This window comes from Miscanthus floridulus, chromosome 10, assembly GCF_019320115.1.
Source record: "Miscanthus floridulus cultivar M001 chromosome 10, ASM1932011v1, whole genome shotgun sequence".
Taxonomy (NCBI): domain Eukaryota; kingdom Viridiplantae; phylum Streptophyta; class Magnoliopsida; order Poales; family Poaceae; genus Miscanthus; species Miscanthus floridulus.
The window spans coordinates 95,584,243-95,606,746 of NC_089589.1; the positions used below are offsets into that span (position 1 = coordinate 95,584,243).

At 45.4% G+C, this 22,504-nt stretch overlaps 2 protein-coding genes and 1 pseudogene across 2 annotated transcripts; 2 read left to right on the forward strand and 1 right to left on the reverse strand.

Moving 5' to 3' along the window:
• Positions 1–1,426: 1,426 nt before the first annotated feature.
• On the forward strand, positions 1,427–17,420 carry LOC136486881 (probable xyloglucan endotransglucosylase/hydrolase). The gene is made up of 3 exons (XM_066483943.1): positions 1,427–1,834; positions 1,984–2,177; positions 16,811–17,420. The coding sequence occupies exons 1-3, from the start codon at positions 1,529–1,531 to the stop codon at positions 17,211–17,213; spliced, it is 903 nt and encodes a 300-aa protein (XP_066340040.1). The 5' UTR covers positions 1,427–1,528; the 3' UTR covers positions 17,214–17,420.
• Positions 5,194–9,320, reverse strand: LOC136487229 (uncharacterized; annotated as a pseudogene).
• On the forward strand, positions 11,960–15,617 carry LOC136486882 (uncharacterized). Its single transcript, XM_066483944.1, has 7 exons — positions 11,960–12,404; positions 12,905–13,027; positions 13,252–13,493; positions 13,589–13,774; positions 13,849–13,941; positions 14,028–14,132; positions 15,159–15,617. The coding sequence occupies exons 1-7, from the start codon at positions 12,110–12,112 to the stop codon at positions 15,615–15,617; spliced, it is 1,503 nt and encodes a 500-aa protein (XP_066340041.1). The 5' UTR covers positions 11,960–12,109.
• Positions 17,421–22,504: the final 5,084 nt, after the last annotated feature.

Here is a 22,504-nt window from a genome sequence, read left to right on the forward strand (position 1 = left end):
GCATGCGCATGTTTCCGGCGGCCGGCAGGTCCGCACATGTACCCCAGGACCACCATATGCACGGGAGGAGCATGGAGCAGTATGTGTACTCGTAGTACGTGGCAGGTTCACGTTGCGCGCACCGGCCAGTTTTTAATCCGCGTTGGGCCAGGGGCAGTAGCAGACGGCTGGCAAACGGCATGCACGGCGACATCGGTCAATCCATGGCAACTGTAGCTGATTCTTTGTGTGAAAAAAATACCTTTTGTTGGCCGACTTATAAGCTAAGCGAACCGGGATACGAAAGGGAAATGCGGTCTTGTGACGGCCCGGCCGGTGAAAGCCTTGGCACGTGATGTGATATATATGCCGTGGGTGTTCTTCGATCCTTCCCCTCTCTCGTCGCTACTGGAATCAGCCATGCAGGACTCCAAGGATCATACTCGTACACAAGTAATTGCACTGGCACACGTATATGGCCGCAAAGTCATCAGGTCGACCAATGCAAGCCCAGCATGCTCGTGTCGGTAGCAATAGCATGCAATGCAACGCGAGACAGCCGCGCGCCGGGCTCGCAGAGATCTCGGGGCCCCGCCCGCCCCAGCGAGAGCGAGACTGACCCGGACGGCTCCTGATTGCGATGCCGCTTGCTGCTGTACCTGTACCTGCACCTGCACACCCATGTGACCGCCATTGACGCCTGACAGCGTGGTTGATGCCTGCCTGCCTCGCACAGTGCCCATGTCCCTTGGCAATTGGCAACCAATCAAGAAACCAGTGGCCAGGGATATGATCACACGACACTTGCTTAACACTAACCTATCCATGCATATGCCTTTTATCCTTCCAAACTAATCATTTGAATAGCTACTAGCGGTCAAAACTACAAAATTTTGACCGAACTTTGGTCCAATCATCAACTAAGAGTATCCGATGCGAACTTTCGTCTAGTCGAGTTTTTCAATTCGTTTTGTCATTTTACCTCTAGACTAGAAATCGTTGGGCTTCGTCATCTGTAAAAGACGAATTGTATGGGAGGGGGGCTCATAGACAGCGCGTGCCATGGAAAGATCCCTGAAGCAGAGCTGCAAGTGCACGATGGCATGGCGTCGCAAGTTGTGAGTCGTCCACCAATCAGGCAGTCCCCAGTAGTACTTGGATTTTGCTCCCACTGGGCCAACCTCACGCGAGCAAAGACAAGATCGCGCCTCGCGGGCTCGTCGGCGTCCATGTGACGGTGCCCGATGCAGTACTGACATCGATCGACCACACTCCTCATCACTCGCCAGCTGCCACTCCATCAGCACGCACTGTGGCTAGTTTAGAGCCCTTTCATAAACTGTAACCCCTATGCTTATAGCCAGTTAATTAGCCACGCTCTAGAACACAGAGCATGCCCCTAGCTTGCCATTGCCAGCTCTCCGCCTCTCCCTATAAATACTCTCGCACTCCTCGAGTCTCGGCATCCCAGTGGCCACTGCCGAGGGACGATAGAGATACAGCGTACGTACTCCTCCAGTATAAGGAGGTACTAGGTGGTACACCGGCGATGGCGACGGTGCGGTGGCCGCTGGTCGCTGCCGCGGCGGCGGTCGCGGTGTCGCTGCTGCTGGTGGAGGTGGCGACGGCGGCGGCGCCGCGGAAGCCCGTGGACGTGCCGTTCCAGAAGAACTACGTGCCGACGTGGGCGCAGGACCACATCCACTACATCGACGGCGGGCGGGAGGTGCAGCTGTACCTGGACAAGTCCACGGGGACGGGCTTCCAGACGCGGGGGTCCTATCTCTTCGGCCACTTCAGCATGCACATGAAGCTCGTCGGCGGCGACTCCGCGGGCACCGTCACGGCCTTCTACGTACGTTGCTAGAGCGTCTCATTATTGTTCGCCCGCTTGCTATTGCTTTTGTGTCTCTGTCCTTTGCCTCGCTCTTGCCGGGGGTTGTAATGTAATCTGACTGGTGGCTCGTCGGACATCCTGCTGGAACGGAACCGAACCAAATGCAGCTGTCGTCGCAGAACTCGGAGCACGACGAGATCGACTTCGAGTTCCTGGGCAACCGGACGGGACAGCCGTACATCCTGCAGACCAACGTGTTCACCGGCGGCAAGGGCGACCGGGAGCAGAGGATCTACCTCTGGTTCGACCCCACCAAGGAGTACCACTCCTACTCCGTCCTCTGGAACCTCTACATGATCGCGTAAGCAAGCACCAATCCATCGCGTTGCCCTACAATCTTCTGCTGCTGATCTCTAGCGTCACTCACTCACTGCTACTAGTTGCAACTAGATTAACAGAGAGGGTTAATTTACCGCGCCCATGGCTGTAAAGATTTCAGTAGTAACCTGTTCTGTTCTCCATTAACCTGTTCTGGCTAGCTACGGCTAGCTCACCGCCTGGCTGGCTGGGGAGTGTACCACTGCAGGACGGCAGCACTACTAAGGATGAAAACGGAACGGAAATATCCCGAACCGAACCGCATCGTTTTCTATATTTAATCTGACCGAATCCGTATTTTCTTGTCCGACTTTACCGTTTTCGCTTTCGCATTTGAGATGTTTCGTATTTCGAATGTAAAAGTAGAAAACGGTTTACACATTTTTCGACCGTTTTCTACTTTTCTACTTTTAATTTGAAATATTCCGAATTCAAAATTCGGTTTAAACCGAATTTGGCCAACTGCACAGGTCATACAGCCCAATTACAGGCTGCTCACCACGCAGCTATATTCTTTCTACCGGTGGCTAGCTGCCCTCTCTTATAGACGGCGTCCAGCCTCATCTCTCTTATTACGTATTTGGTCGTGCACTTGTTTAATGCTATGCACTTGAACTAGATCATACACTTGTTAGTTGTGAACATGTTATGTATTTGGTCGTGCACTTGTTTAATGCTATGCACTGTGGGTCGGTATTTCGTATTGAATTTTCGCATACCGACCGTGTTCGACATAATTCCGCTCGAATTGGTTCGTTTTCGAAATTCTAGATATTCTGTAAGTTCGTGTTCGTTTTCGTGTCCGGCTTGTCCGCTTTCGCTTTCGCTTTCGTATTTCAAATGTAAAAGTAGAAAACGGTTGAGGAGTTTTTCGACCGAGTACGACCGTTTTCATCCTTAAGCACTACAGTACTATACTGAAAAAGTGGAAAGACGATTTTGAATTCATGCAGTCTTAAAGGCAGACAGTAAAGGCCCGTTTAGATCCAAAATTTTTTGAATTTTGGCTCACTGTAGCATTTCGTTTGTATTTGGTAATTAGTGTCTAATTATGGATTAATTAGGTTCAAAAGTTTCGTCTCGCGATTTCTCGACCAACTATGTAATTAGTTTTTTTTTCGTCTACATTTAGTACTCCATGCATATACCGCAAGATTCGATATGACGGCACTACAGGAAGACCGAGCATCAGTGATAAAATGTGGTGGCGAAATCTTAATTTGTCACTGATTCCCATGTTATTAGTGGCCAAACTAATTTTCATCACTATTGCGTCGATTATTAGTGGCAAACTACTATATCGCCACAGGATGCACCTTCAGTGGCGAATTTAGTGATGAAACATTAATTTGTCACTAATAAATAGGTTAATTGTGACTAAATATTTATTTCCTCACAGTTTTGCCATCTACCGGTGACAAAATATTATATCACCACACGGTTCAAGGTCAGTGAGAAAATGTTGTGGCAAAATTGTATTTTGCCACTATTTACCATCTTAATTGTGACTAAAAAATTTCCCCCCACTATTAGTACATTAATATGTGACAAAATTTTGCTTCGCCACATGGTAGCTGATGACTGAGAAATTTTTGTGGCAAAATATTCTTTTGTCACTTGTTACCAAGTTAATTGTGAGAAAATAAATTTTCTTGTTATATAATATTTATATTAGTGATAAAAACATGGGTTCCGTATGATAAATAATTAGTGGCAAATATTGTATTATCATGGGTCCCACTTGTCAGTCAAACTACACCTTATCTTCTTCCGTTTTCTACAGCTGCAATTACTGGACGAGCAAAATCCACCTTATCTCCGGCCGCCCCCAAGCTTAGAGCTCCGCCAAGCGCTGACGAGGTCGCCCATAGTCGCCGGCCGTCGATGCCCTTGCCCATGGCTGCACCGAAGCTCGCACGTGCAGCGCTTAGCAAGCTCTCCCACGGCCGCAGCCGCCTATCTCGACGAGTGTCTCCGGCCGCCCCCAGCTCGATGCTTCTGCTCCGCGCCGACGAGCTCACCCATGGTCTCCGGCCATCCCCGCTCCCACCTGGATCCACCGAATCTCGCCTCGCACTCGACGAGCTCGCCCACGGTCGCCGCCGCCAATCTCGACGAGCTCGCAAAAGGTCGGATTCGCTGCATCCCTAGCCGCGGCCATCTGCGCGCGAGGAGGAAGACGCCGAGCCGCTTGCTCGCGCCGTACTGTGAGCCGGGTATGGTCATCTTGCGGGCGTCAACACGGGCAGGGATGCGGGCAGCCCGCTCAGGCGTGTGGCGGGCGGCCGCGTTTGGCGGGCGGTCGTAGCTCGGGCGTGTCCGTAGTGGAGCACTGGAGCTTCAGGGCCGCCTGTGCAGCTAGCGGCTCGTGTGGCCAGGGGACCTAACACTGGCGGCTCATCCGAGGTCATAGGATTGGATAGTAAGCACTGTTGCTCTCCAGTTTAGATTATTTGATCAATTCACCATATTTGCCTATTCGATTCTCTGGAGTTTGAATGTAGGCTAGACACTGAATTGCCAAATGCCTTAGTGATGTTTAATTGGCATTGATTGGGCACTTGAACCTTGGTCATTGCATACGGGAAATGCCTTAGTTATGTTTAGTTACATAATACTAGTATATTATGTTGTAATTCTGTAATTGAAGTACAAATTAGACCTCTATTATCTTAGGTTTTAGTGACTTTATGTACCAGTTAATTTGGTTGTGGGAACAAAAAGACACAAGTTTGTCTTGTAGGGATCCAGAACGGAAGTAAAATTAGTGACCATGAATATATATCATATTACCAGGGCTTGGAAAACTGATAAGTATTAGGAAATAAAACATAGCTGAAAATGCCAGAGTGACCATGATATCCTAAATGCTTATTTGTTTGACACTACTGTGTAGTGTTTGTAAAGCAAGTGACCAAGGAGATGAAGCTGCATCTCATATATATATTCCCTTTAGAAATTTCAGCTTCATTATCAGTTATTTGCTAGTCGTTATCTATTTATTCTTCCGATTCACTGTCTTCGTCATCTGAATCCATGTACTCACCACCTTCGCTGTCATCACTTTCAGATTCTTGTTGCTCATCTTCATCCTGAACGTCACCCTCGTAATGGAGTATCGGATTACCTTCCACAGCCACAGGCATACCTTCAGCTTCCGCTTCAACTTGAGGTGTGTCCAATATACTTGTGTCATCATCTTCTATTGTATTTGGATTCGGCACAGTTATTACTTCATTTTCTTGGCAAGCTTCAGGACTGGATTTACTTGATTTAGTAGTGGCATCTTCTTCATCAGTGGGAGGAGTGTCAAAATAATCACGAGGTTTAGTCTTTACCACGACATACCATTTTGGATCTTGAGTATCATTCACATAATATACTTGCTCTGCTTGCGAAGCCAAAACATATGGCTCATCTGTTGACAGCCTGCGAGTAGTATTTATCATTATGAACCCATACTTATCTTCTTTAACTCCCCTTGTTGTATGTACATCCCACCATTCACATTTAAAAAGAACAACCTTATGAGTCCCATATAAAAGCTCCACAATATCTGTCAAGACACCAAAGTAATCTTTGTTTCCAGTTCCTTCATCGCCCTTGACAAATACTCCACTGTTTTGTGCTTGAAATAGGGCGTCTCTGTCCCTTGTGTTAAATCTCCATCCATTGACCATATAACTTGAGAAATGTGTCACTCTAGTATCGGGTCCTCTTGCTAGATCAAACAATTCATCAGAAACAGAAGGATCTCCTTTGGAATACATAGTTGATATCTACATGAAGCACAGTAGTTAATGAAGCTACCCTAAAGAAATAATGTAATAAATACATCCTTATACTTACATGGTTCTTGAACCACTGAAAGAACTCTTTCTCATGCCGCTTGTCTACATTTTTGGTGCTCTGTGTCCTTAAATATTCCTTGTGAATGCTGTGACATAGGAGAATAGATGTTACAAAATTGGAGGTCCACAGTTGAATGAACATCTTAGGAGTGGCTTACCCTGTATATGGAGAAGCCTCTTCACAGTTTTTTAGAACGTAGGCTTGTGCTTTGTTCAATTCATTCATCTCCATCTGACAATATCTATTCCCAATAAGCCGTCTTCCAATTTTGGCAAAAATCTGGAGCTGTGTGTTGCTATTGTTATCACCACTGTCATCATTACGGCTTGGCCTGTTGATTCTTGTCTCAATTCCATGCAAGTACATAGAACAAAGAGTCACACATTCCTGTAACACTACAGCCTCAGCAATTGCTCCCTCTGGACGAGCTTTGTTTTTTACAAATGACTTTAGTCTGCGCAAGAATCTCTCGATGGGATACATCCATCGATATTGCACAGGACCACCTATCATTGCTTGTTGAGCTAAATGGATTGGTAGATGCATCATTACATCAAACATGGATGGAGGAAATATCTTTTCTAATTTGCAAAGAGTAATAGCAATTGAAGAATGAAGCCTTTTAAGGATCTCCACATCTAACACTTTTGAGCAAATTTCTCGAAAAAAGTTGCATAGCTCAATTATTGGAAGACAAATATCAGCCGGAAGCATGCCGCGAATAGATAGTGGAAGGTATCTATGCAGAAACACATGGTAATCATGGCACTTCATCCCTGATATTTTAACATTTATTGCATCTACATAATTAGATACCTTTGCAGAATAACCATCTGGGACTTTGATTTTTGTCAAGAACTCACAAAATGCTTTCCTTTTAGGTCCAAAAAGTGTATAAGGTGCATTGTGAAATAAAAATTTTCCATCATCTGTGGGAGTCGCATGAAGTTTTGGTTGTATTCCCATGATTTCCATATCAAATCGAGAATTAATGTTATCCTTTGTCTTCCCCTCCTGTCCAAGCAAGGTACCCGCCAAACTTTCACCAACATTCTTTTCAATGTGCATGACATCTAGGTTATGTCTTAGTGTCAATTTGCTCCAATAAGGGAGTTGAAAAAATATACTCTTTTTCTTCCAAACACCATACACTGTGCTGGAACGTTTCCTTTTCTTGTCAGATTTCCCAAATATAACCTGAATGGCAGCATAATGATAGCAATGTTACACCTTTGAAATTACATCAAAATATCATAACTCGTATCATATTTATTTACAAAAAGAAAGCTGCATAGACTTAAATCTTTTTGTATGTGTACCTGAGTAAACTTTTCGTATTGTGAAAGAACTTCAGCGCCTGATAATGGTTTTGGAGCACATCTCCTTTCCCTTTGGCCATTAAAAGAAGTAGTATTGTTCCTCCAACTATGTCTTGCTGGTAGGAATCTCCTGTGTCCCATGTAGCAACCTTTTCTTCCATTGGCTAGCCATTGGTAGCAAGTGTCGGTATGACAGGATGGACATGCATATTTTCCCTTTGTGGACATTCCTGATAAATTCCCTAAAGCAGGGAAGTCATTAATTGTCCAGAGCAATGCAGCTTTTAGTGTGAATTTACGCTTCATCGAAGCATCATAGGCCTCCACCCCACCCCACAACTCAATCAGCTCATCAATTAATGGCTTGTAGATATACATCAATGTCGTTGCCAGGTGCTTTAGGGCCAGGAATGAGCATTGAAGTTATCATATAAGGATCTTTCATGCACATCCAAGGAGGTAGGTTATACATCACAATAACAACGGGCCATATGCTGTATGATGTGCTCATATGTCCAAAAGGATTGAATCCGTCACTAGCAAGCCCAAGCCTAACACTGCGCGCATCTGATGCAAATGATGGGAAATTTTTGTCAAAATCCTTCCATTCCTTTGAATCTGCCGGGTGTCTCAAATATCCATCATCAACTAGCTCCTCTTTGTGCCAACGCATATTAGTTGCAGTTTTGGAACACATATACATCCTTTTCAATCTTGGTATCAATGGGAAATAGCGCAGCACCTTCTGTGCAACCTTTCGAACTCTTCGCCTTCGTGATTTGGATGCATTGTTCTGGTCATCACTTTTCCACCTAGAAAGCTTGCACACTGGACATGACTCAGCTTTAGCATAATCACCTCTGTACAGAATGCAATCATTTGGGCATGCGTCTATACGCTTGTAATCCAATCCCAAATCTGACATGACTTTCTTAGCATCGTTGAATGACTTTGGAGCCTTATTCTTGGTAGGAAGTACCTTCCAAAACAGAGTAAATAGAGCATCCATTGCATTTCCACTCAAATCATATAGGCACTTGATGTTCATCATTTGCACAATGAACGATAGTGTAGAGAAGGTACTGCATTCTGGGTACAGCTCATTGTCTGCCTCTTCAAGAAGTCTATAAAATTTGCTAGCTTCTTCAGTAGGACCTGTAGATGCGGTCGTGTCATCCTGCAAGCAAGGTGATGAACCATCAAATGATCCCAAGTTGTTATTCACAGCATTTCCAAAATCATTCACCATCTCACGCAGACCATAGTCATCATGATCTTCCATGTTGTCGTCACTGTCTTCTGAATCTGACACACTCTCTCCATGATGATCCCATACTCTATACTCTTTCCATATTCCATTCAGCATGAGATGCTCCATTATAGATATCTGATCAGCAAAGTAATTGTTTTTGCAGATTCTACAAGGACATCGAAGGAGCTTGTCCGCACTGCAGCCAGAAAAAGCAAACTCAATAAATTTTTTAGCTCCTTCTTCGTATCGGGGAAGCCTCCTATTGGATATGTCCATCCAACTTTTGTCCACAACCATCCTGTCATTGAGGAATGAATTGTTTACAAAACTACAGTTTGTCAAGTTATTGCATTAAGAAGAATCTTCCATTTTTTTCTTGAATACGCAGTATCATTGCATTAAGAAGAATCTTCCATTTTATAATTCCTGGATGTTAGTATCTAGATTATTTTGATATTGCATTTTCCTACCTACAGGTTTGTGAGTCTTATTACATCTCTTGTTTGATGTTTTTAATATTGTTGTTTATGAACCAGGTATCAGACAATGCGCCATTATATGGTGTTTGTTTGCATGTTCAGGAAATAGTTCAAAAGGCACCTGGTATACTAGGTGCAGTTTTACCCTTAAACCCTACTTCCTATAAGCCAAGTCGTTTCTTGGTTTCTGCACCACGTTGTTACTGTCTACTTACAAAGGTACCTTTTTTGAGCTACACTGAGATGCTAAACAGGTTCGTTTTCAGATCTAACATATATTTATATATTTGGATCCAAGATTTCATCAATTCAGTTCTAAGGATATGGTGGTGTGTCTATTCTATGAACAGCATTATTGCACAGGAGAGGCTTGACAGGATAACGCAGTTTGCAAGTGAAATTGCTCTGCCTGAGCCAGTTCCTCGTCCTGTGAAAGAACAAGATGGAGTAGACGGTGATTTTGATTCCTCAAATGGGATTCCATACATTGACTGGACAGAATATGCTGTACCTGTCAACAGTATATCAGGTCTCATTTCTTCATCAAGTGTTCCATCAGAAAGGGACATGTCTTCATTTTTGTTCAGGAGCTGGGAGCCTAATTCTTCCCAGAGTATATTTGCTAGTGAGATTTCAGATTCTAGTTATGTAAGAGAAGTTGAGAAGGAGGCAAGGCATAGTTTCCAGCATTATGAAGACTGTATATCAGGGAACTTGGAACCACGTTGTACGGTCTTGAAAGGGGAGAGGCTTCAGATGGAAACAGGAATGATAGTGCGGACAACTTGTATTTTGATCAAAAGTATTACCTGACGGCAGAGGTGTTGGACATCAGCATCTCAGCTCTGCACCAGTGGATCGGTGACAAGAAGCAAATGGATCAACGGGCGGCGGCCATAGCAATTTGGGGGCTGTTTAGGGTTTAAGCGGTAGCCATTGAGTATTGAGTTCAGATTCGTGGGCTACCAGATCTGGGTCCAAAAATGTAGGAGGTTTTCGCTCTATTTTCTTTTTCTTTCTATTTTTGTGGTGAACATTAATGCCGATGAATATGGCAGGCAGCCTGGTTACTTGTTAAGGACTTGATTTTGTATTTTACAAAGATTTAATAATTAATAAAGCACCAAAATTTGCTTTATTAGTCATCGAAATATGAGTTAGTTATTTGCAAACAAAATGTTTGCCAAAACAAAACTAATATGGTTCGAATGTTGATATTTGGCATGATATTGTGAGTAGAAAACTATGATATTCTATATTATTTTTTATAAATATTTAATCTATGATCTAAATAATCATTTGTTTATGATTTTTATATATTTAATTATTAGTTTAACACTTTATTTGTTATATACTCATACTTTAATCCTAACTTGTTTAATGACATTTGTTATATACGCATACACGCACACTCGTCCAAATTAATCACCACACTGGAATAAATTCAGAAAAATAGGAGCAACTACATCGTGACTAACACGGCTCGCCAGGTTCCACCATAAGAACCTAAACAGATGAGTCTCAATTCAACTTGTTTGGTTTGGTCCCCAACTCTTATATATGCAAGCTCTAGTTAACAATTTTTGACATGTTTGGTCGCCCTGTTGGGCTCATTAGACAGGCTTCTTGAAGCCACCGACCACCTGTTAGTCAGGCCAGCCAGGAACGAGGTGGGTGGCCGTTTTTGTGAAGCTAGGCCCGAGCTAGCCCTTTTATCCGCTCGCCTCACCTCCCGCTACAAGATAAAGCAACCAACAAAAACGTAACATTTCTTATACTGACTAAGCTAGGTCATGCAACCAAACAAGTTCATCTTGTATTGTTGAAGCTAGGCTTGAGCTAACCAGGCTTAATTGGCTAACCGAACACACCCATATTGAATATCTTTGACTGACCCCTCTATGTATAATTTCTAGCCACATATGTCTTTTTATTTGTTGAAATTTAGTTATATGGACCTTGTTTAATTGTCAAGTGATGCGTCTTATTCGAAGAGATTTGAAGTCGAATTTTATTCTATCTAAAAAATAACAATTTTTTTCCAATAAACACACATTAAAATAAATTTGGTATTAAAAATTATAATTTCTAGTAGAAATATTATGGACCTTGTTTATATTTTTTCACATTATATCTCTAGTAGAAATATTATTGGCCTTGTTTATCGTTTTTTTCAAACCGAGCGCACTCTTTTCCGCTTAATAATTATAATTGGTGAAAAATTGTTCCCTCCAAATATCCATTCACCTTTCCCTCCAATTAATCCGTGAATTTTTTTTTACTCCCGCCATATTGCATTGGACATCAAGTATATATATATACATACATGGAGTCCTTTCCATCATCTACGGATCTACCAAACAATCAAAGCCAACTGACGGGGAGAAACACGGAGAAACAGGCGACCCACAAAGGTGCACTGCGTACTACTACTAGTTTTTTTTTTGCCAAGTCTTCCTCCATCCGGCCAGCATCGTCATTATTAGCCCCCAATGATTACTCCTATCCTGTGTCAAAGCCAAGGCCATGTATCGCGCACGCCCAGATGCCTCCGGCCACCCCACGGATCCATGATGCCGATGCGAAAAATCCACCACCGTGATCCAGTTCGTCGTGGCGGCCTCCGATCCAGTTCGTCGTGGCCTCCGATCCAGTTCGTCGTGGCCGCCGCCGCCGCCGCCACCACGGCCGCCGTGCCCGCGGCCAGTGCCGCCATCGCCACGGCCACGGCCATGGCAAGAAGATGCGATACCCCACGGATCCATGATGCCGATGCGGAAAATCCCCGGCCTCCGATCCAGTTCGTCGTGGCCGCCGGCGCCGCCACCACGGCCGCCATGCCCGCGGCCAGTGCCGCCATCGCCACGGCCACGGCCACCGTCGCCGCGGCGGCCACCGCCACGGCCGCCGCCACTGCGGCTTGCACAACTGCCATACTGATATCTTGATTTCGATCTATGAATATGCATCACATCCATACCATATTTGTACTGGACACCAACCTACGACACCCATGCCTCCAGCCCAGTCCAACTTTATATTTCTCAAATTATTTTTTGACAGATTGTTTCCATCCTTTGTATATGTCTCAAATTATTTTTTTCGTCAGATTGTTTCTTTTGGTAAAATATCCATTAATTTGATGGCTATGTTTCTCCATCAATTCCATTGTTGTTTTGCAGGGAAAATGGCTCCACGGGTGCCGCCACGGGTGCCTCAACGAACAGTTGCTGAAATGGATACGGAATTTGATGAGCTTGCCTCTGCTTTATCCAAAGATCCAAGGGACCAATTGACCTCTGGTATAGGTTTGTTTTATACATTCAGCACCACCAAATATTTCTTTGCGTAAAAATTCTGATGTATTGTAGCATGTTGCATCAAAGGAAATTAGGAAAGCTACAATTTTCTGCAGCCTCGTTTGTAATATAATGTTTCTATATTGCTTCTAGTGTATAAGAAAACTTACATGATCTTTTGTTAAGTTCATATGATGTGTCTTCTAGTTATCAGCAACTCGACTTATTAGTACTGATAGCGATTCCATTAATAATCTCCATGAGAACATGCAAGTTCTTGACTTCTTGTTTAATTGAATGCACCATTACTTGTTCATAGATCTGAACGAGAGCTACTATGAACAAACACATGGGGTTTGTGTTCATGCCGATGTCAAAAATCCTAGTTATATTACTTGCAACTGTGTTCACTTGCATTACTTCGTGTGCTGATGGTACAATAAAAGATAGCCATTTCTGTTGTATTTAGTTATGTAAAATTTACAAAATGCCTATTTTTGTTTCTACAGGTGAAATAACAACCAGGTTACGTTCACGTGGCTCTCGAACTGACAATGAACGTGATCAATTTGATTCAGATGTGGCAATGGATGAAAATAATCAAATAAATGCTGCAACACACAACACTGAAGGTGTTTTGCTAATCTGAAACCTGCTTCTTTACACCATTGTTTATTTCGCTGATTTAGCTAGGTACTGTTATGTTGATCTACATTTATTTCTTTATACGACATAATAACAAGTGCTACATTTAGCATGTCACAACATGTTATACTAATCTAAAATTTGATTCTTGACACTATAGAGTACAAACATTACATTTAATTACCCTTGTTCTTTTCCCTAAATTAACTAGGCCTTGCTAAGAGTGGAAGAAAACTTACAATTAACAATCAACTTCGCAAGAGAAGAGCAAAAGGAAAGCATATTGATATAAAGTTCCCTAAAGAGTTTGCAAAAGTGTGTGGAGAACATGCTAGTTTATTTAAAAGTGAGATAACAGTTCTTGTAAGAACTGTACCACTCCAAGTGAAGAAGTGGAGGGACATGGATAAGTTTTATCCTGGTACTACTACATCTATTTGGAGAAAACTAAAGGTGACCTACTTTTCATATGAAATGAATATATTTGGCATGCATAGGTTATCATTGCATTCAGTGGCCGGTTATTACAATATATCTTTGCTGTACAGCAAAAGTTTCCTGAGCTTTCAGAAGAAGATAAAGATTGTGCCATGAGACAAGTAGAGAGTCAATATAATAATCGGCGTTACCGTCTACTTCAAGCTTACCGAAACAACAAGCCAAGGCCACAACATGTCTCACCAGAAGGTTGGCAATGGTTGATAAGGAATTTGTGGACGGATGATGATTTTCAGGTACATACAACTCATGTCCTAAATTACAGTGCTGCATAATTGTTAATGATACATTTATGCAATTTGTAAACCAGAAAAGGAGCAACCAAAACTCTATCAACAGAGGAAAGCAAGAGATGGGGTCCAAAGTAGGAACTAGATCAATTGCTCAAATCGCTTACGATCTGGTGAGGAAAATAGTTACTAGGCAGATTTTTTTCTATTACACATCGTTCTGTATTAGTGAATATATGCTTTTGTTATTCTAATGCAGCGACACCCAGAAACTGGTGAATGGCCTACTGCTATGCAAGTTTGGAAGGCTACATATCAAAAGGCTGATGGGACATGGTCCATTCCAACAGGTGAAGAAATAATGGTATGACCATATTACTTCCCTTCTTGATGGCATCTTTGGGTTTCACATTTGTCAATCTGTATCCTACCTTTTGAACTAGGATTAGGTGGAAGTGGTGTGTTTTTTGTATGAAAAAGTATGGTAGTAGAATTATGTATGACTCTTTCATGGTTATTATCTCTGCAATGTAGTCTCTGTATTGTTCATTTAATGAGTTGAAAAGTCTAGGCACTACGAAAAGTTTGCAGTATCTCTAATCATGAACAATATCGTTTTATTAAGCTGTTTGTAAATTTCATATATTATTTAATTTGTCTGCAATTTTCAATTATTAGATAACATGTTTGTAGATTTTTTTGAACAGTATCAACTCTGAGAACATTTGGATGTTACACTATCCTACGCTAGTGTTCTTTGGCCGCTTAGAGTGTGATTGGTTGTGTTCGTATCCGGGAGCAGGCCCCTCGGGGGATAGCTTGGGTAAATACAACACTACCATGTTTCGTTGCTTGCATCCAGTAGAGGGTCGAGCTGAGATGATGTTTGTTTGCTTGCACGAGAAATTAGGCAAGTAAACACAATCACGGTAGTATTTGTTATATGCAACCATTTTTTATTGCTCTTAATTTATCTTACTCATGCTTAATATTGTTTGAAGTACATTAATATCACTTAAAATATGCTAATAATGTCCTTACCTAGTAACTGTTCGCATCTGGCGAGCCAGGCTCTGAAGAAACACCTAAAATCCCTGTATCTCGAGAGCTAGGCTAAGAGAGTTTTTGCATGAACAGAACTAGGCCCTGTGGAGCCATACAACCAACTAATCATCTAACTTGAATCCCGTGAGCCTAGCTGGCATATATGCAACAAACCAATCATACCCTTATCATCTTGCATAGTTTTCATCATACCGAGATTTGATCCGGTGCTTCAGACTATTCTAGAGGATGTTGTAGACAATAATGTCTAATTTACTTACATGAACGTTTTTGCCTGCTGTGTAGTATATGGGTTCTTAATTAGTTTGTTTTTCATGCTTTGCAGACCAAACTACATGAAGCTGCTGGGATACATCAAGAAAAGATTTCTTCTGCGCCCGTGCCAATAGTGGAGCACTTCGCACTAGTTCTTGGTCGAAAGCCAAACCATTCACGTGGTGTTGGCATTCGTGCTGTAAACCGAGTGGCTGAGGAAAGAATCAGATTGCAGGTGCAAATTGAGGCTTCAGAACAGCGTGAAGCTGCAGCTCGAGCACGTGCAGATGCTGCTGAGCAACGTGCTGAGGCTGCTGAGCAACGAGCACAAGCTTTGGAAGGCCAAGTTTCCACGGTGGTCGAAACAAATGCACAACTGCAAGAAGAGCAGCAATCCCAACGTGATGAGATGAGTTCTTTGCGTCAAGCACAGAGTGGAGAAGTTGCTCGCCTAGTGAGGGAACAACTTGATCATCAAATGGCTGCATTAATTGCACGCATTGGTGCCTCACAGCCTCCAGCATCTTAGAGTTTAAACACTTTAGTTGAATAATTATTGTGAGACTTTAAAGTAGTGTCAAGAGAGTTATTTTGAGGTTTGAGTGTTCTTAGTTTTATGTAATGCTTAATGCCAAATTTGAATTATTGAAATAAATATTATTGGTGCAGATTTGAAATAATCATATTGCTATAATGTACATTTGTTGAGCTATTTTTGTCACTACAACAAGGATAATAATGATAACTTGGTCGCCACAACATCTAATGTGTTTCACACAATTGAAACTTATCTTGTGACAAAACTTGTCCAGACTAATATTTTCCTACAAATGCTATGCTTTTTTGTGATGAAACTATTGATACATTTTGTCTTGTCAGTTCTCACAAAAAGATAATTTTTTGTGACAAAGGTTTGCCACCGTAGTTTACATGTGAGGATTAGTTTGCATCACAAATGAAAAGTATTTGTGTTAACAAGTTACCACTTTTTCCCATACATATTGTGGTAAACAATTAGACACAATTATAATTTAATAGTGAGAACAAGCATCGACACGACAAACTCAAGTAATGGCGAAACTTCTATCACTAATATGTAGTCTTTAGTGACCACAAAATTTGTCACTTTTACAATGGTAATTGTGACAATTATATTGCCATAGATTCTGTATAGTTGTGGCAACTATTATCACCACTAAAAACATTATGAGTGGCATCATTTTTTGCCACTAATGCATATGTTTTTGTGACAACGAATGAGCCACAAATGGTCCCGTTACTAGTGACAGTACAATTTGTCACTAATGAGTATGGTCATTTGCGGGGAACAAAAATTCATCACTAGAGTATCTGTGAGGCGAGTATTTGTGGCGACTAGTGGCGATTTAAAAATTCGCCACAAAGGCTTGTTTGTGGCGAAAAAATAAGCTTTTGTGATGAAAATTTTCGCCACAAAAACCCTTTGCCCTTGTGGTGCGGGTACTGCGCAAAATTTTTTGATTCTAAACAGGCCCTAAATCTCGAAGCTAGATTGCGCGTGCCTCCATGTGCAGGTGCAGCCGTGCCGACGCTCACACGGCCTACGGCCTGCCCCTACTCTCCACGCCTGTCTGAACCCTGCACACTGTGCGGCTGCGACGGCAGGGGCCCAATCCCTTCCTCGTACACCGTGCATCCGCATCGTCGGCTCATCGATAGCTAATCCTACTACACTTTCCGCAGGTTCTTCGTGGACGACGTGCCGATCCGCGTGTTCAAGAACACGAGCGCGGACCTCGGCGTGCGGTACCCGTTCAGCCAGCCGATGAAGCTCTACTCCAGCCTGTGGAACGCCGACGACTGGGCGACGCGCGGCGGGCGCGAGAAGACGGACTGGTCCAACGCGCCCTTCGTCGCCTCCTACCGGGGCTTCCACGTCGACGGCTGCGAGGCCTCCGCGGAGGCCCGCTACTGCGCCACCCAGGGCGCGCGCTGGTGGGACCAGCCGGAGTTCAGGGACCTCGACGCCGCGCAGTACCGCAAGCTCGCCGACGTCAGGCGCCGCTACACCATCTACAACTACTGCACCGACCGCGACCGCTCCGCCGCCATGCCGCCCGAGTGCGCACGCGACCGCGACGTCTGAGACGAAGCGTAGTAGCACAGCGCTGTGTGCGTTGGTGGGTGCTGCTTGGTTGATTGAGAGCAGCCTGTACTGTATGGTATTGTGTATTTGTGTGTCAGCTTCGTCATGGGTGGCTTTCCTTCCAGAGAGGCCGGCGCGTGTGCCCACCGCGTGAGCACATGCGTATACGTACGTGCTCGTGTTGTACTGTACTGTACGCTATCTTTGCATTGCAATTAGTATCGAAATTTCGGTCGATCGTCGTACAGCACGTTCTGCAATTATGTGATATAAAATATTAAAAAGCTATGAATATGAATATATTTAATGCATAAATAAAACTAACCAAATATAGGCGGCAGTGGTTGCCCACTAGCTCTACAGTAGTGGGTGAAGCCACAAAATTTAAGTTTCACCTCACCTCATCAGATCAATTTTCCACCTTGGTTTGTGCATTAGCTCCATGTTTCAGTTCTCAACTCTTTAGTTTTAGCTCCATGTTACAGTTCTCAACTGTATTTCTACAATAGCCCCATGTTTATATAAATGTACTTAAAACCTTAGCTTAAGTTATTAACTTTTGTTGTAGTATCACCTTTTGTGACATCATAAATCATTATTTTAGCTTTCAAGTTTTTGTCTTATTACTTGTTGTAATTTTTTATTTATGTGTCATGTCCAAACTCTAGCTCTGACTGTATCTTTTTATTCTAAAATGTCCTTTTTATATTTTATTAAAAATGGATTATTGATCCTAAAATAACATAAACAATCGTTTCTATTGATATGTCATAATATTTTGGGCCAAAATATATAGTGTTTTCTGAAGTAACGACGTATAAATTTTATTCATAGATTTTTTATATAATTTTAAGTTTTAAATACAATATAGTCACTAATACAAAAATGATTTTGCAAGACGGTGCCCTTTTATTAACGGAGGCAGTCACAAAATCCAACCGCCTTGGTTAATGCCTGCGATTAATGGAGGCAGGCATTTTTTATTTACCGTGCTCGCCTCAGGAGATGGATTTACGGAGGTGGGCGTCTTAAGACAACCGCCTCCAAAAATAGTTTATTTTTGGAGGCGGTCAACTTAAGAAGCCTGCCTCCGTAAATACATTTTTGGAGGCGAGAGCCGCCTCCGTAAATACTGAGGCCCAAAGGAGCCCAGAAGGCCCGTTACTAGGGTTCCATATATATACCAACACTCAAACTATCGGGTTCATAAACCCGGGGTCCCTCGAGGACCGACTTCCGCGCCAAGGCTCGGCCCAAGAGTCTAAATACAACAGGCCGAAAGGACGGCCCAGTCGCCGACGAGAAGGTCTGGACCGAAAGGAGCGGCGCTCGCTCGTCGACCCCTTAGGCCCACCATTCCGATCGGAGCACTCGCTTCAGCCTCCAACCGCCTCTGGACACCCTCTCCGATCGAAAGGCCTGGCCCAAAGCGCTACTTCCGACTCCGACCCCGCGTCCCTCCGACTGGGGCTCGTAGGAACCCTACTCACCGCTCTTCTCCGACCGACGCACTCAGCGCCGACTAGAGCCATCCGACCGGGGACGTCCGCTCGGTAGAAACCAGAAGACGTGCGGAGAAAGGCAAGGCAAGGCTCACAAGTCAAAACCACTGTGCCAGGGACCATACCCTGCATGGAACAATACTCTGCAGCCACCTGACACACAGTATTGTAGGCGCCGACATCTCCCTCTATAGTATTGTAGGGGCCGCTAAAACTCCCATACGGTAAGGCCCTCCACGTGCCTCTGGGCATCAATAGTGGTATGGGCGCCAGGATTTACCGTACTGGGTGAACATAGCGAGACTCCTCTAGGCATCAAATAGTATTTGCAGGTACCGACGTCCACCATCCCTAAAAAAGGCAGCACGACCTCTCGTATGCATCTGACATTCTACAGTGACATCAATAGTGTTGTAGGCGCCTACCATTATCTGGTACCCACCGGTGTGGGCAACAAGGCTCGGTAGGCGTGGACAACAAGGCTCGGTAGCATACACACCCTTTCCCTCTCACTTGTAAAGCCGTTCCCTTCATCTATAAAAAGGGGATGCGCTTCCTCCAACAAAGGGGGACCGATTCCAGTTGATTAGAGTTCGTTAGATCGATAGCTCACAACCACAGAACCGCTAGATTCAGACCTCAAGCACCCCGCTTGAACACTTAGCTCATAGCGATGTTCCTGTCACTCTTGGCCCTTTCGACCGGAGCCGACCGGACCTCTTGTACACCCCATATTTCTCCTTCTCGTTTGTAACCCCACTGCAAACTTCGAGCACCTGAGCTCAGGAATAAAGTCACCGACCGACCCCGACTGAACATAGGGCACGTTGCCTGAACCTGTATAAATCCTGTGTCATTGAGTGCTAGGTCACCTCCGATCACAATGTACAGCAAAACTACAAATATTTACTAGTTGGTCACATTCTGCACCGACAGTTGGTGCCGTCCGTGGGGAAGACGTTGTACGTTCAACACTTTTTGGTCATCGGATGGCCCACTTTTCCGCCACCCTCGCCGTGACAGGCTCGGGCGATACGATTCGCTTCGGCTCGCTAGAGTTTCCCACACTCTCACCTGCTGGGATGCGGGTTCCACCCGTCTTCGAGCCATCCCAGGCCTTCCTCTTTGGAAGCCTAGACTTCGTCGCCGACCGACTCGGCGTACTACACCTCCGCGAGGAGGCTCGCGACCTGGCACCCATCGGAGGGACGTCCTCCATCGACTCCGGGACGCGTGACTTCGACGACGCGGCATCTGCGCTTCTTTCCAAGCAAACTCTCTGCTCAAACCCCGCTGTGAGTAATATACACGCTATTATTTACTTACTATTCTTTATCTTCCGCCGATTACCTAGCGGAACCCCGTTGTCCCCAACGCAACTGCCGTACGACCGGTTCCCCTACGGCCTCACGTCTTCCACATACGCATACGCTCGGGGCTCCGAAGGATGCCTGCGCCGCCCCCTCTCGCATCCAAATTCATGGGAATGGCGAGCTATGCTCCCACCTGTTTCCTCAACCTCATGGATGACGATGGTGAGAGTGATGGCTCCAGCATCGGCTACATGGAACCTAGCCACCGTTCGTCCTGGGAGTGCACCATGGCGGACCCTCCAGGACACCCACCGGCGGAAGCGGAGTCCTCACGGACTCGCACCTTTTCGGACCCTGATGCGGAGACCCTCGAGCTCACACTTGAGCATGGGGAAGAACTACGACAACGGTGGCTACATCAGCCACCAACTTGCACCGGCATGCCCGGCGCACCACACTGCACCCCGCGCGCATAGATCGACGAGCGACGCTCGGGGGCGTACCCGTCAGGTCCAGCACAACACCATGGACATGGGGAACGATCCCCCGCACTTCGCTTGGGCGAACCAGAACATCGCCGCCATGGCAATACTTCTACGTGGCCTGCCCAAGCCGAATGACCCTCATGAATAGGCGATCCACCGGAACCTCCAGGCACTAGTGGAGACCGCCGCCGTTCAACAAGCAGAGTGCTCCATATCGCAACGCCGACTCGCGTCCTCACTCTCCGCCAGGGGAACGAAGACGCGATAGATGGGACGCTCCACCCGATCGCCGGTACAATCGCCGAGTGCGGCATAGGAGGCCGCACTGGCACCTCGTCTTGACTCAGCGACCGCTCTGCACCGACCGCCTATATTCACGCGGCTCAGACCGAACCATGACACACGCAGCAGCGACCGGAGTCCTAGCCCTGATGGCCCGGGACCATGGACCTTTGTCCAACACCTCTAGCAAGCGCTGTTCCCACCGCGCTTCAACGGAGTCCATGGCAAAGGTAAGGCCAAGCGCTAGGGTCAAGACGAGGGCCCCTCCATGTAGAGGAAAAAAAAGAACAGAAAGGATCGCCGCCGACCGGCCAACTTCGCGTCAGTCGCCGCGGCCGATCATGCGGGCACGCATCCCTAGCAAGACCCTCCGGGCCACTTCGACGATCTCATGGAGAGCCTGTGCACCAACCATGACTACCCCATCAAACACCTCTACAAGGACTGCCAGCTCCTCAAGCGCCTGCTAAGGTAAGATGGCAGGCCAAAGGAAGAAAAAGGCGAGGAAGCAACGACCAAAGAAGGGGGCGCAGCGGGCGAGGATCCAGACGACTGAAGGTTGAAGTGATCCGACCGGACGCCTACCAACCGAAGGATGACCACGATGCCCATCTCTCCGAACTACTGGAACAGCTATGTCGTTTTTCATAAAAGCTTCAATCTTACCATTATTTACTTAGTATATGCTCCTACAAAAGCGCCCCGACCAGAACACTTTTTGGCCTGGGGCGCTTGGGGGATCCACTAGGGTACACTACTATCATTATGCTTAATGACTACCTCCCGGTTTTGTTTACATATGATAGAATTCCTTCCTACCCAACCAACGGGATAGTTCGTTCCTTAGTTTTGCTTTACGTAGCTTTGCTTCAAAAACATTCCAACCGATCACACCCCGCCTTTCCCTACGGTTATGAGCAGCCTCGCCTCGCGGGCCACGCCCTTAGCTCCCAAGGTCAAGGCCTATGGGACAAACGAGCAGGTACGAGAAAGAAAGAATAAAAAGCAAAATTATGCTAAGGGAAAACTAAGGAACAAAAGGGAACATGCTCCCCCGAACGGAGCAATTCCATAACAAAAAACAAAACCGATGGTAGTCATTAAGCACACAGTAATATTTACACGGGTCTCCCCCACAAACTTAAACTTCTACCTTCACTAAACTACTTATATTTTGCAAGCTATTGGACCGGCTCGGCAGCATCCGCGGTCGAAGCGACCGACAGGGGCGCAGGCCGCTCACTCCCTAGCGGCACGACATTTGGCTCGGTCGGGGCCAGAGTGACGTTCACCTCTAACCCAGGCTCCATGCCATCTGCAGACTGGGCAGCGTCTTCTCCGCGCATGCTTTTGGACATATCTTCATGGCGGACGTCCATCACCCACTGGGCAGAGATGTGCTCCGCCACCGACCTTACGTGCGGCAGCAAGCCCTCCCCGATCGACTGGATGTCCTCCATGCTCAAGCCTTCGGCATACCCGTTGCAGATGGCAGCAAAGTCCAGGTTCGGATGGTGCGTCGCCACCGAAGTCAGCACCCCCGATGCCCCATAGAACAACCCGCTCCTGATAAGGTCCCAAGCTGCATCTGGGACCTCTGCCAGCTGGACCACGGGTGTGCTAGTACTGGGCGCTGACCCAAAGACGTCCGAGATGACAAGCTGGGCAACGTTGTGGATCTGGTCAAGATCCCCCTCGAGACCACGTCG

Coding starts and splice junctions, on each gene's coding strand:
- LOC136486882 (XM_066483944.1), top strand. CDS start 12,110: ATGCCTCCAGCCCAGTCCAACTTTATATTTCTCAAATTATTTTTTGAC. Junction 13,942..14,027: donor CTCAAATCGCTTACGATCTG/GTGAGGAAAATA, acceptor ATTCTAATGCAG/CGACACCCAGAAACTGGTGA. Junction 14,133..15,158: donor CAACAGGTGAAGAAATAATG/GTATGACCATAT, acceptor CATGCTTTGCAG/ACCAAACTACATGAAGCTGC.
- LOC136486881 (XM_066483943.1), top strand. CDS start 1,529: ATGGCGACGGTGCGGTGGCCGCTGGTCGCTGCCGCGGCGGCGGTCGCG. Junction 1,835..1,983: donor GCACCGTCACGGCCTTCTAC/GTACGTTGCTAG, acceptor AACCAAATGCAG/CTGTCGTCGCAGAACTCGGA. Junction 2,178..16,810: donor TGGAACCTCTACATGATCGC/GTAAGCAAGCAC, acceptor CACTTTCCGCAG/GTTCTTCGTGGACGACGTGC.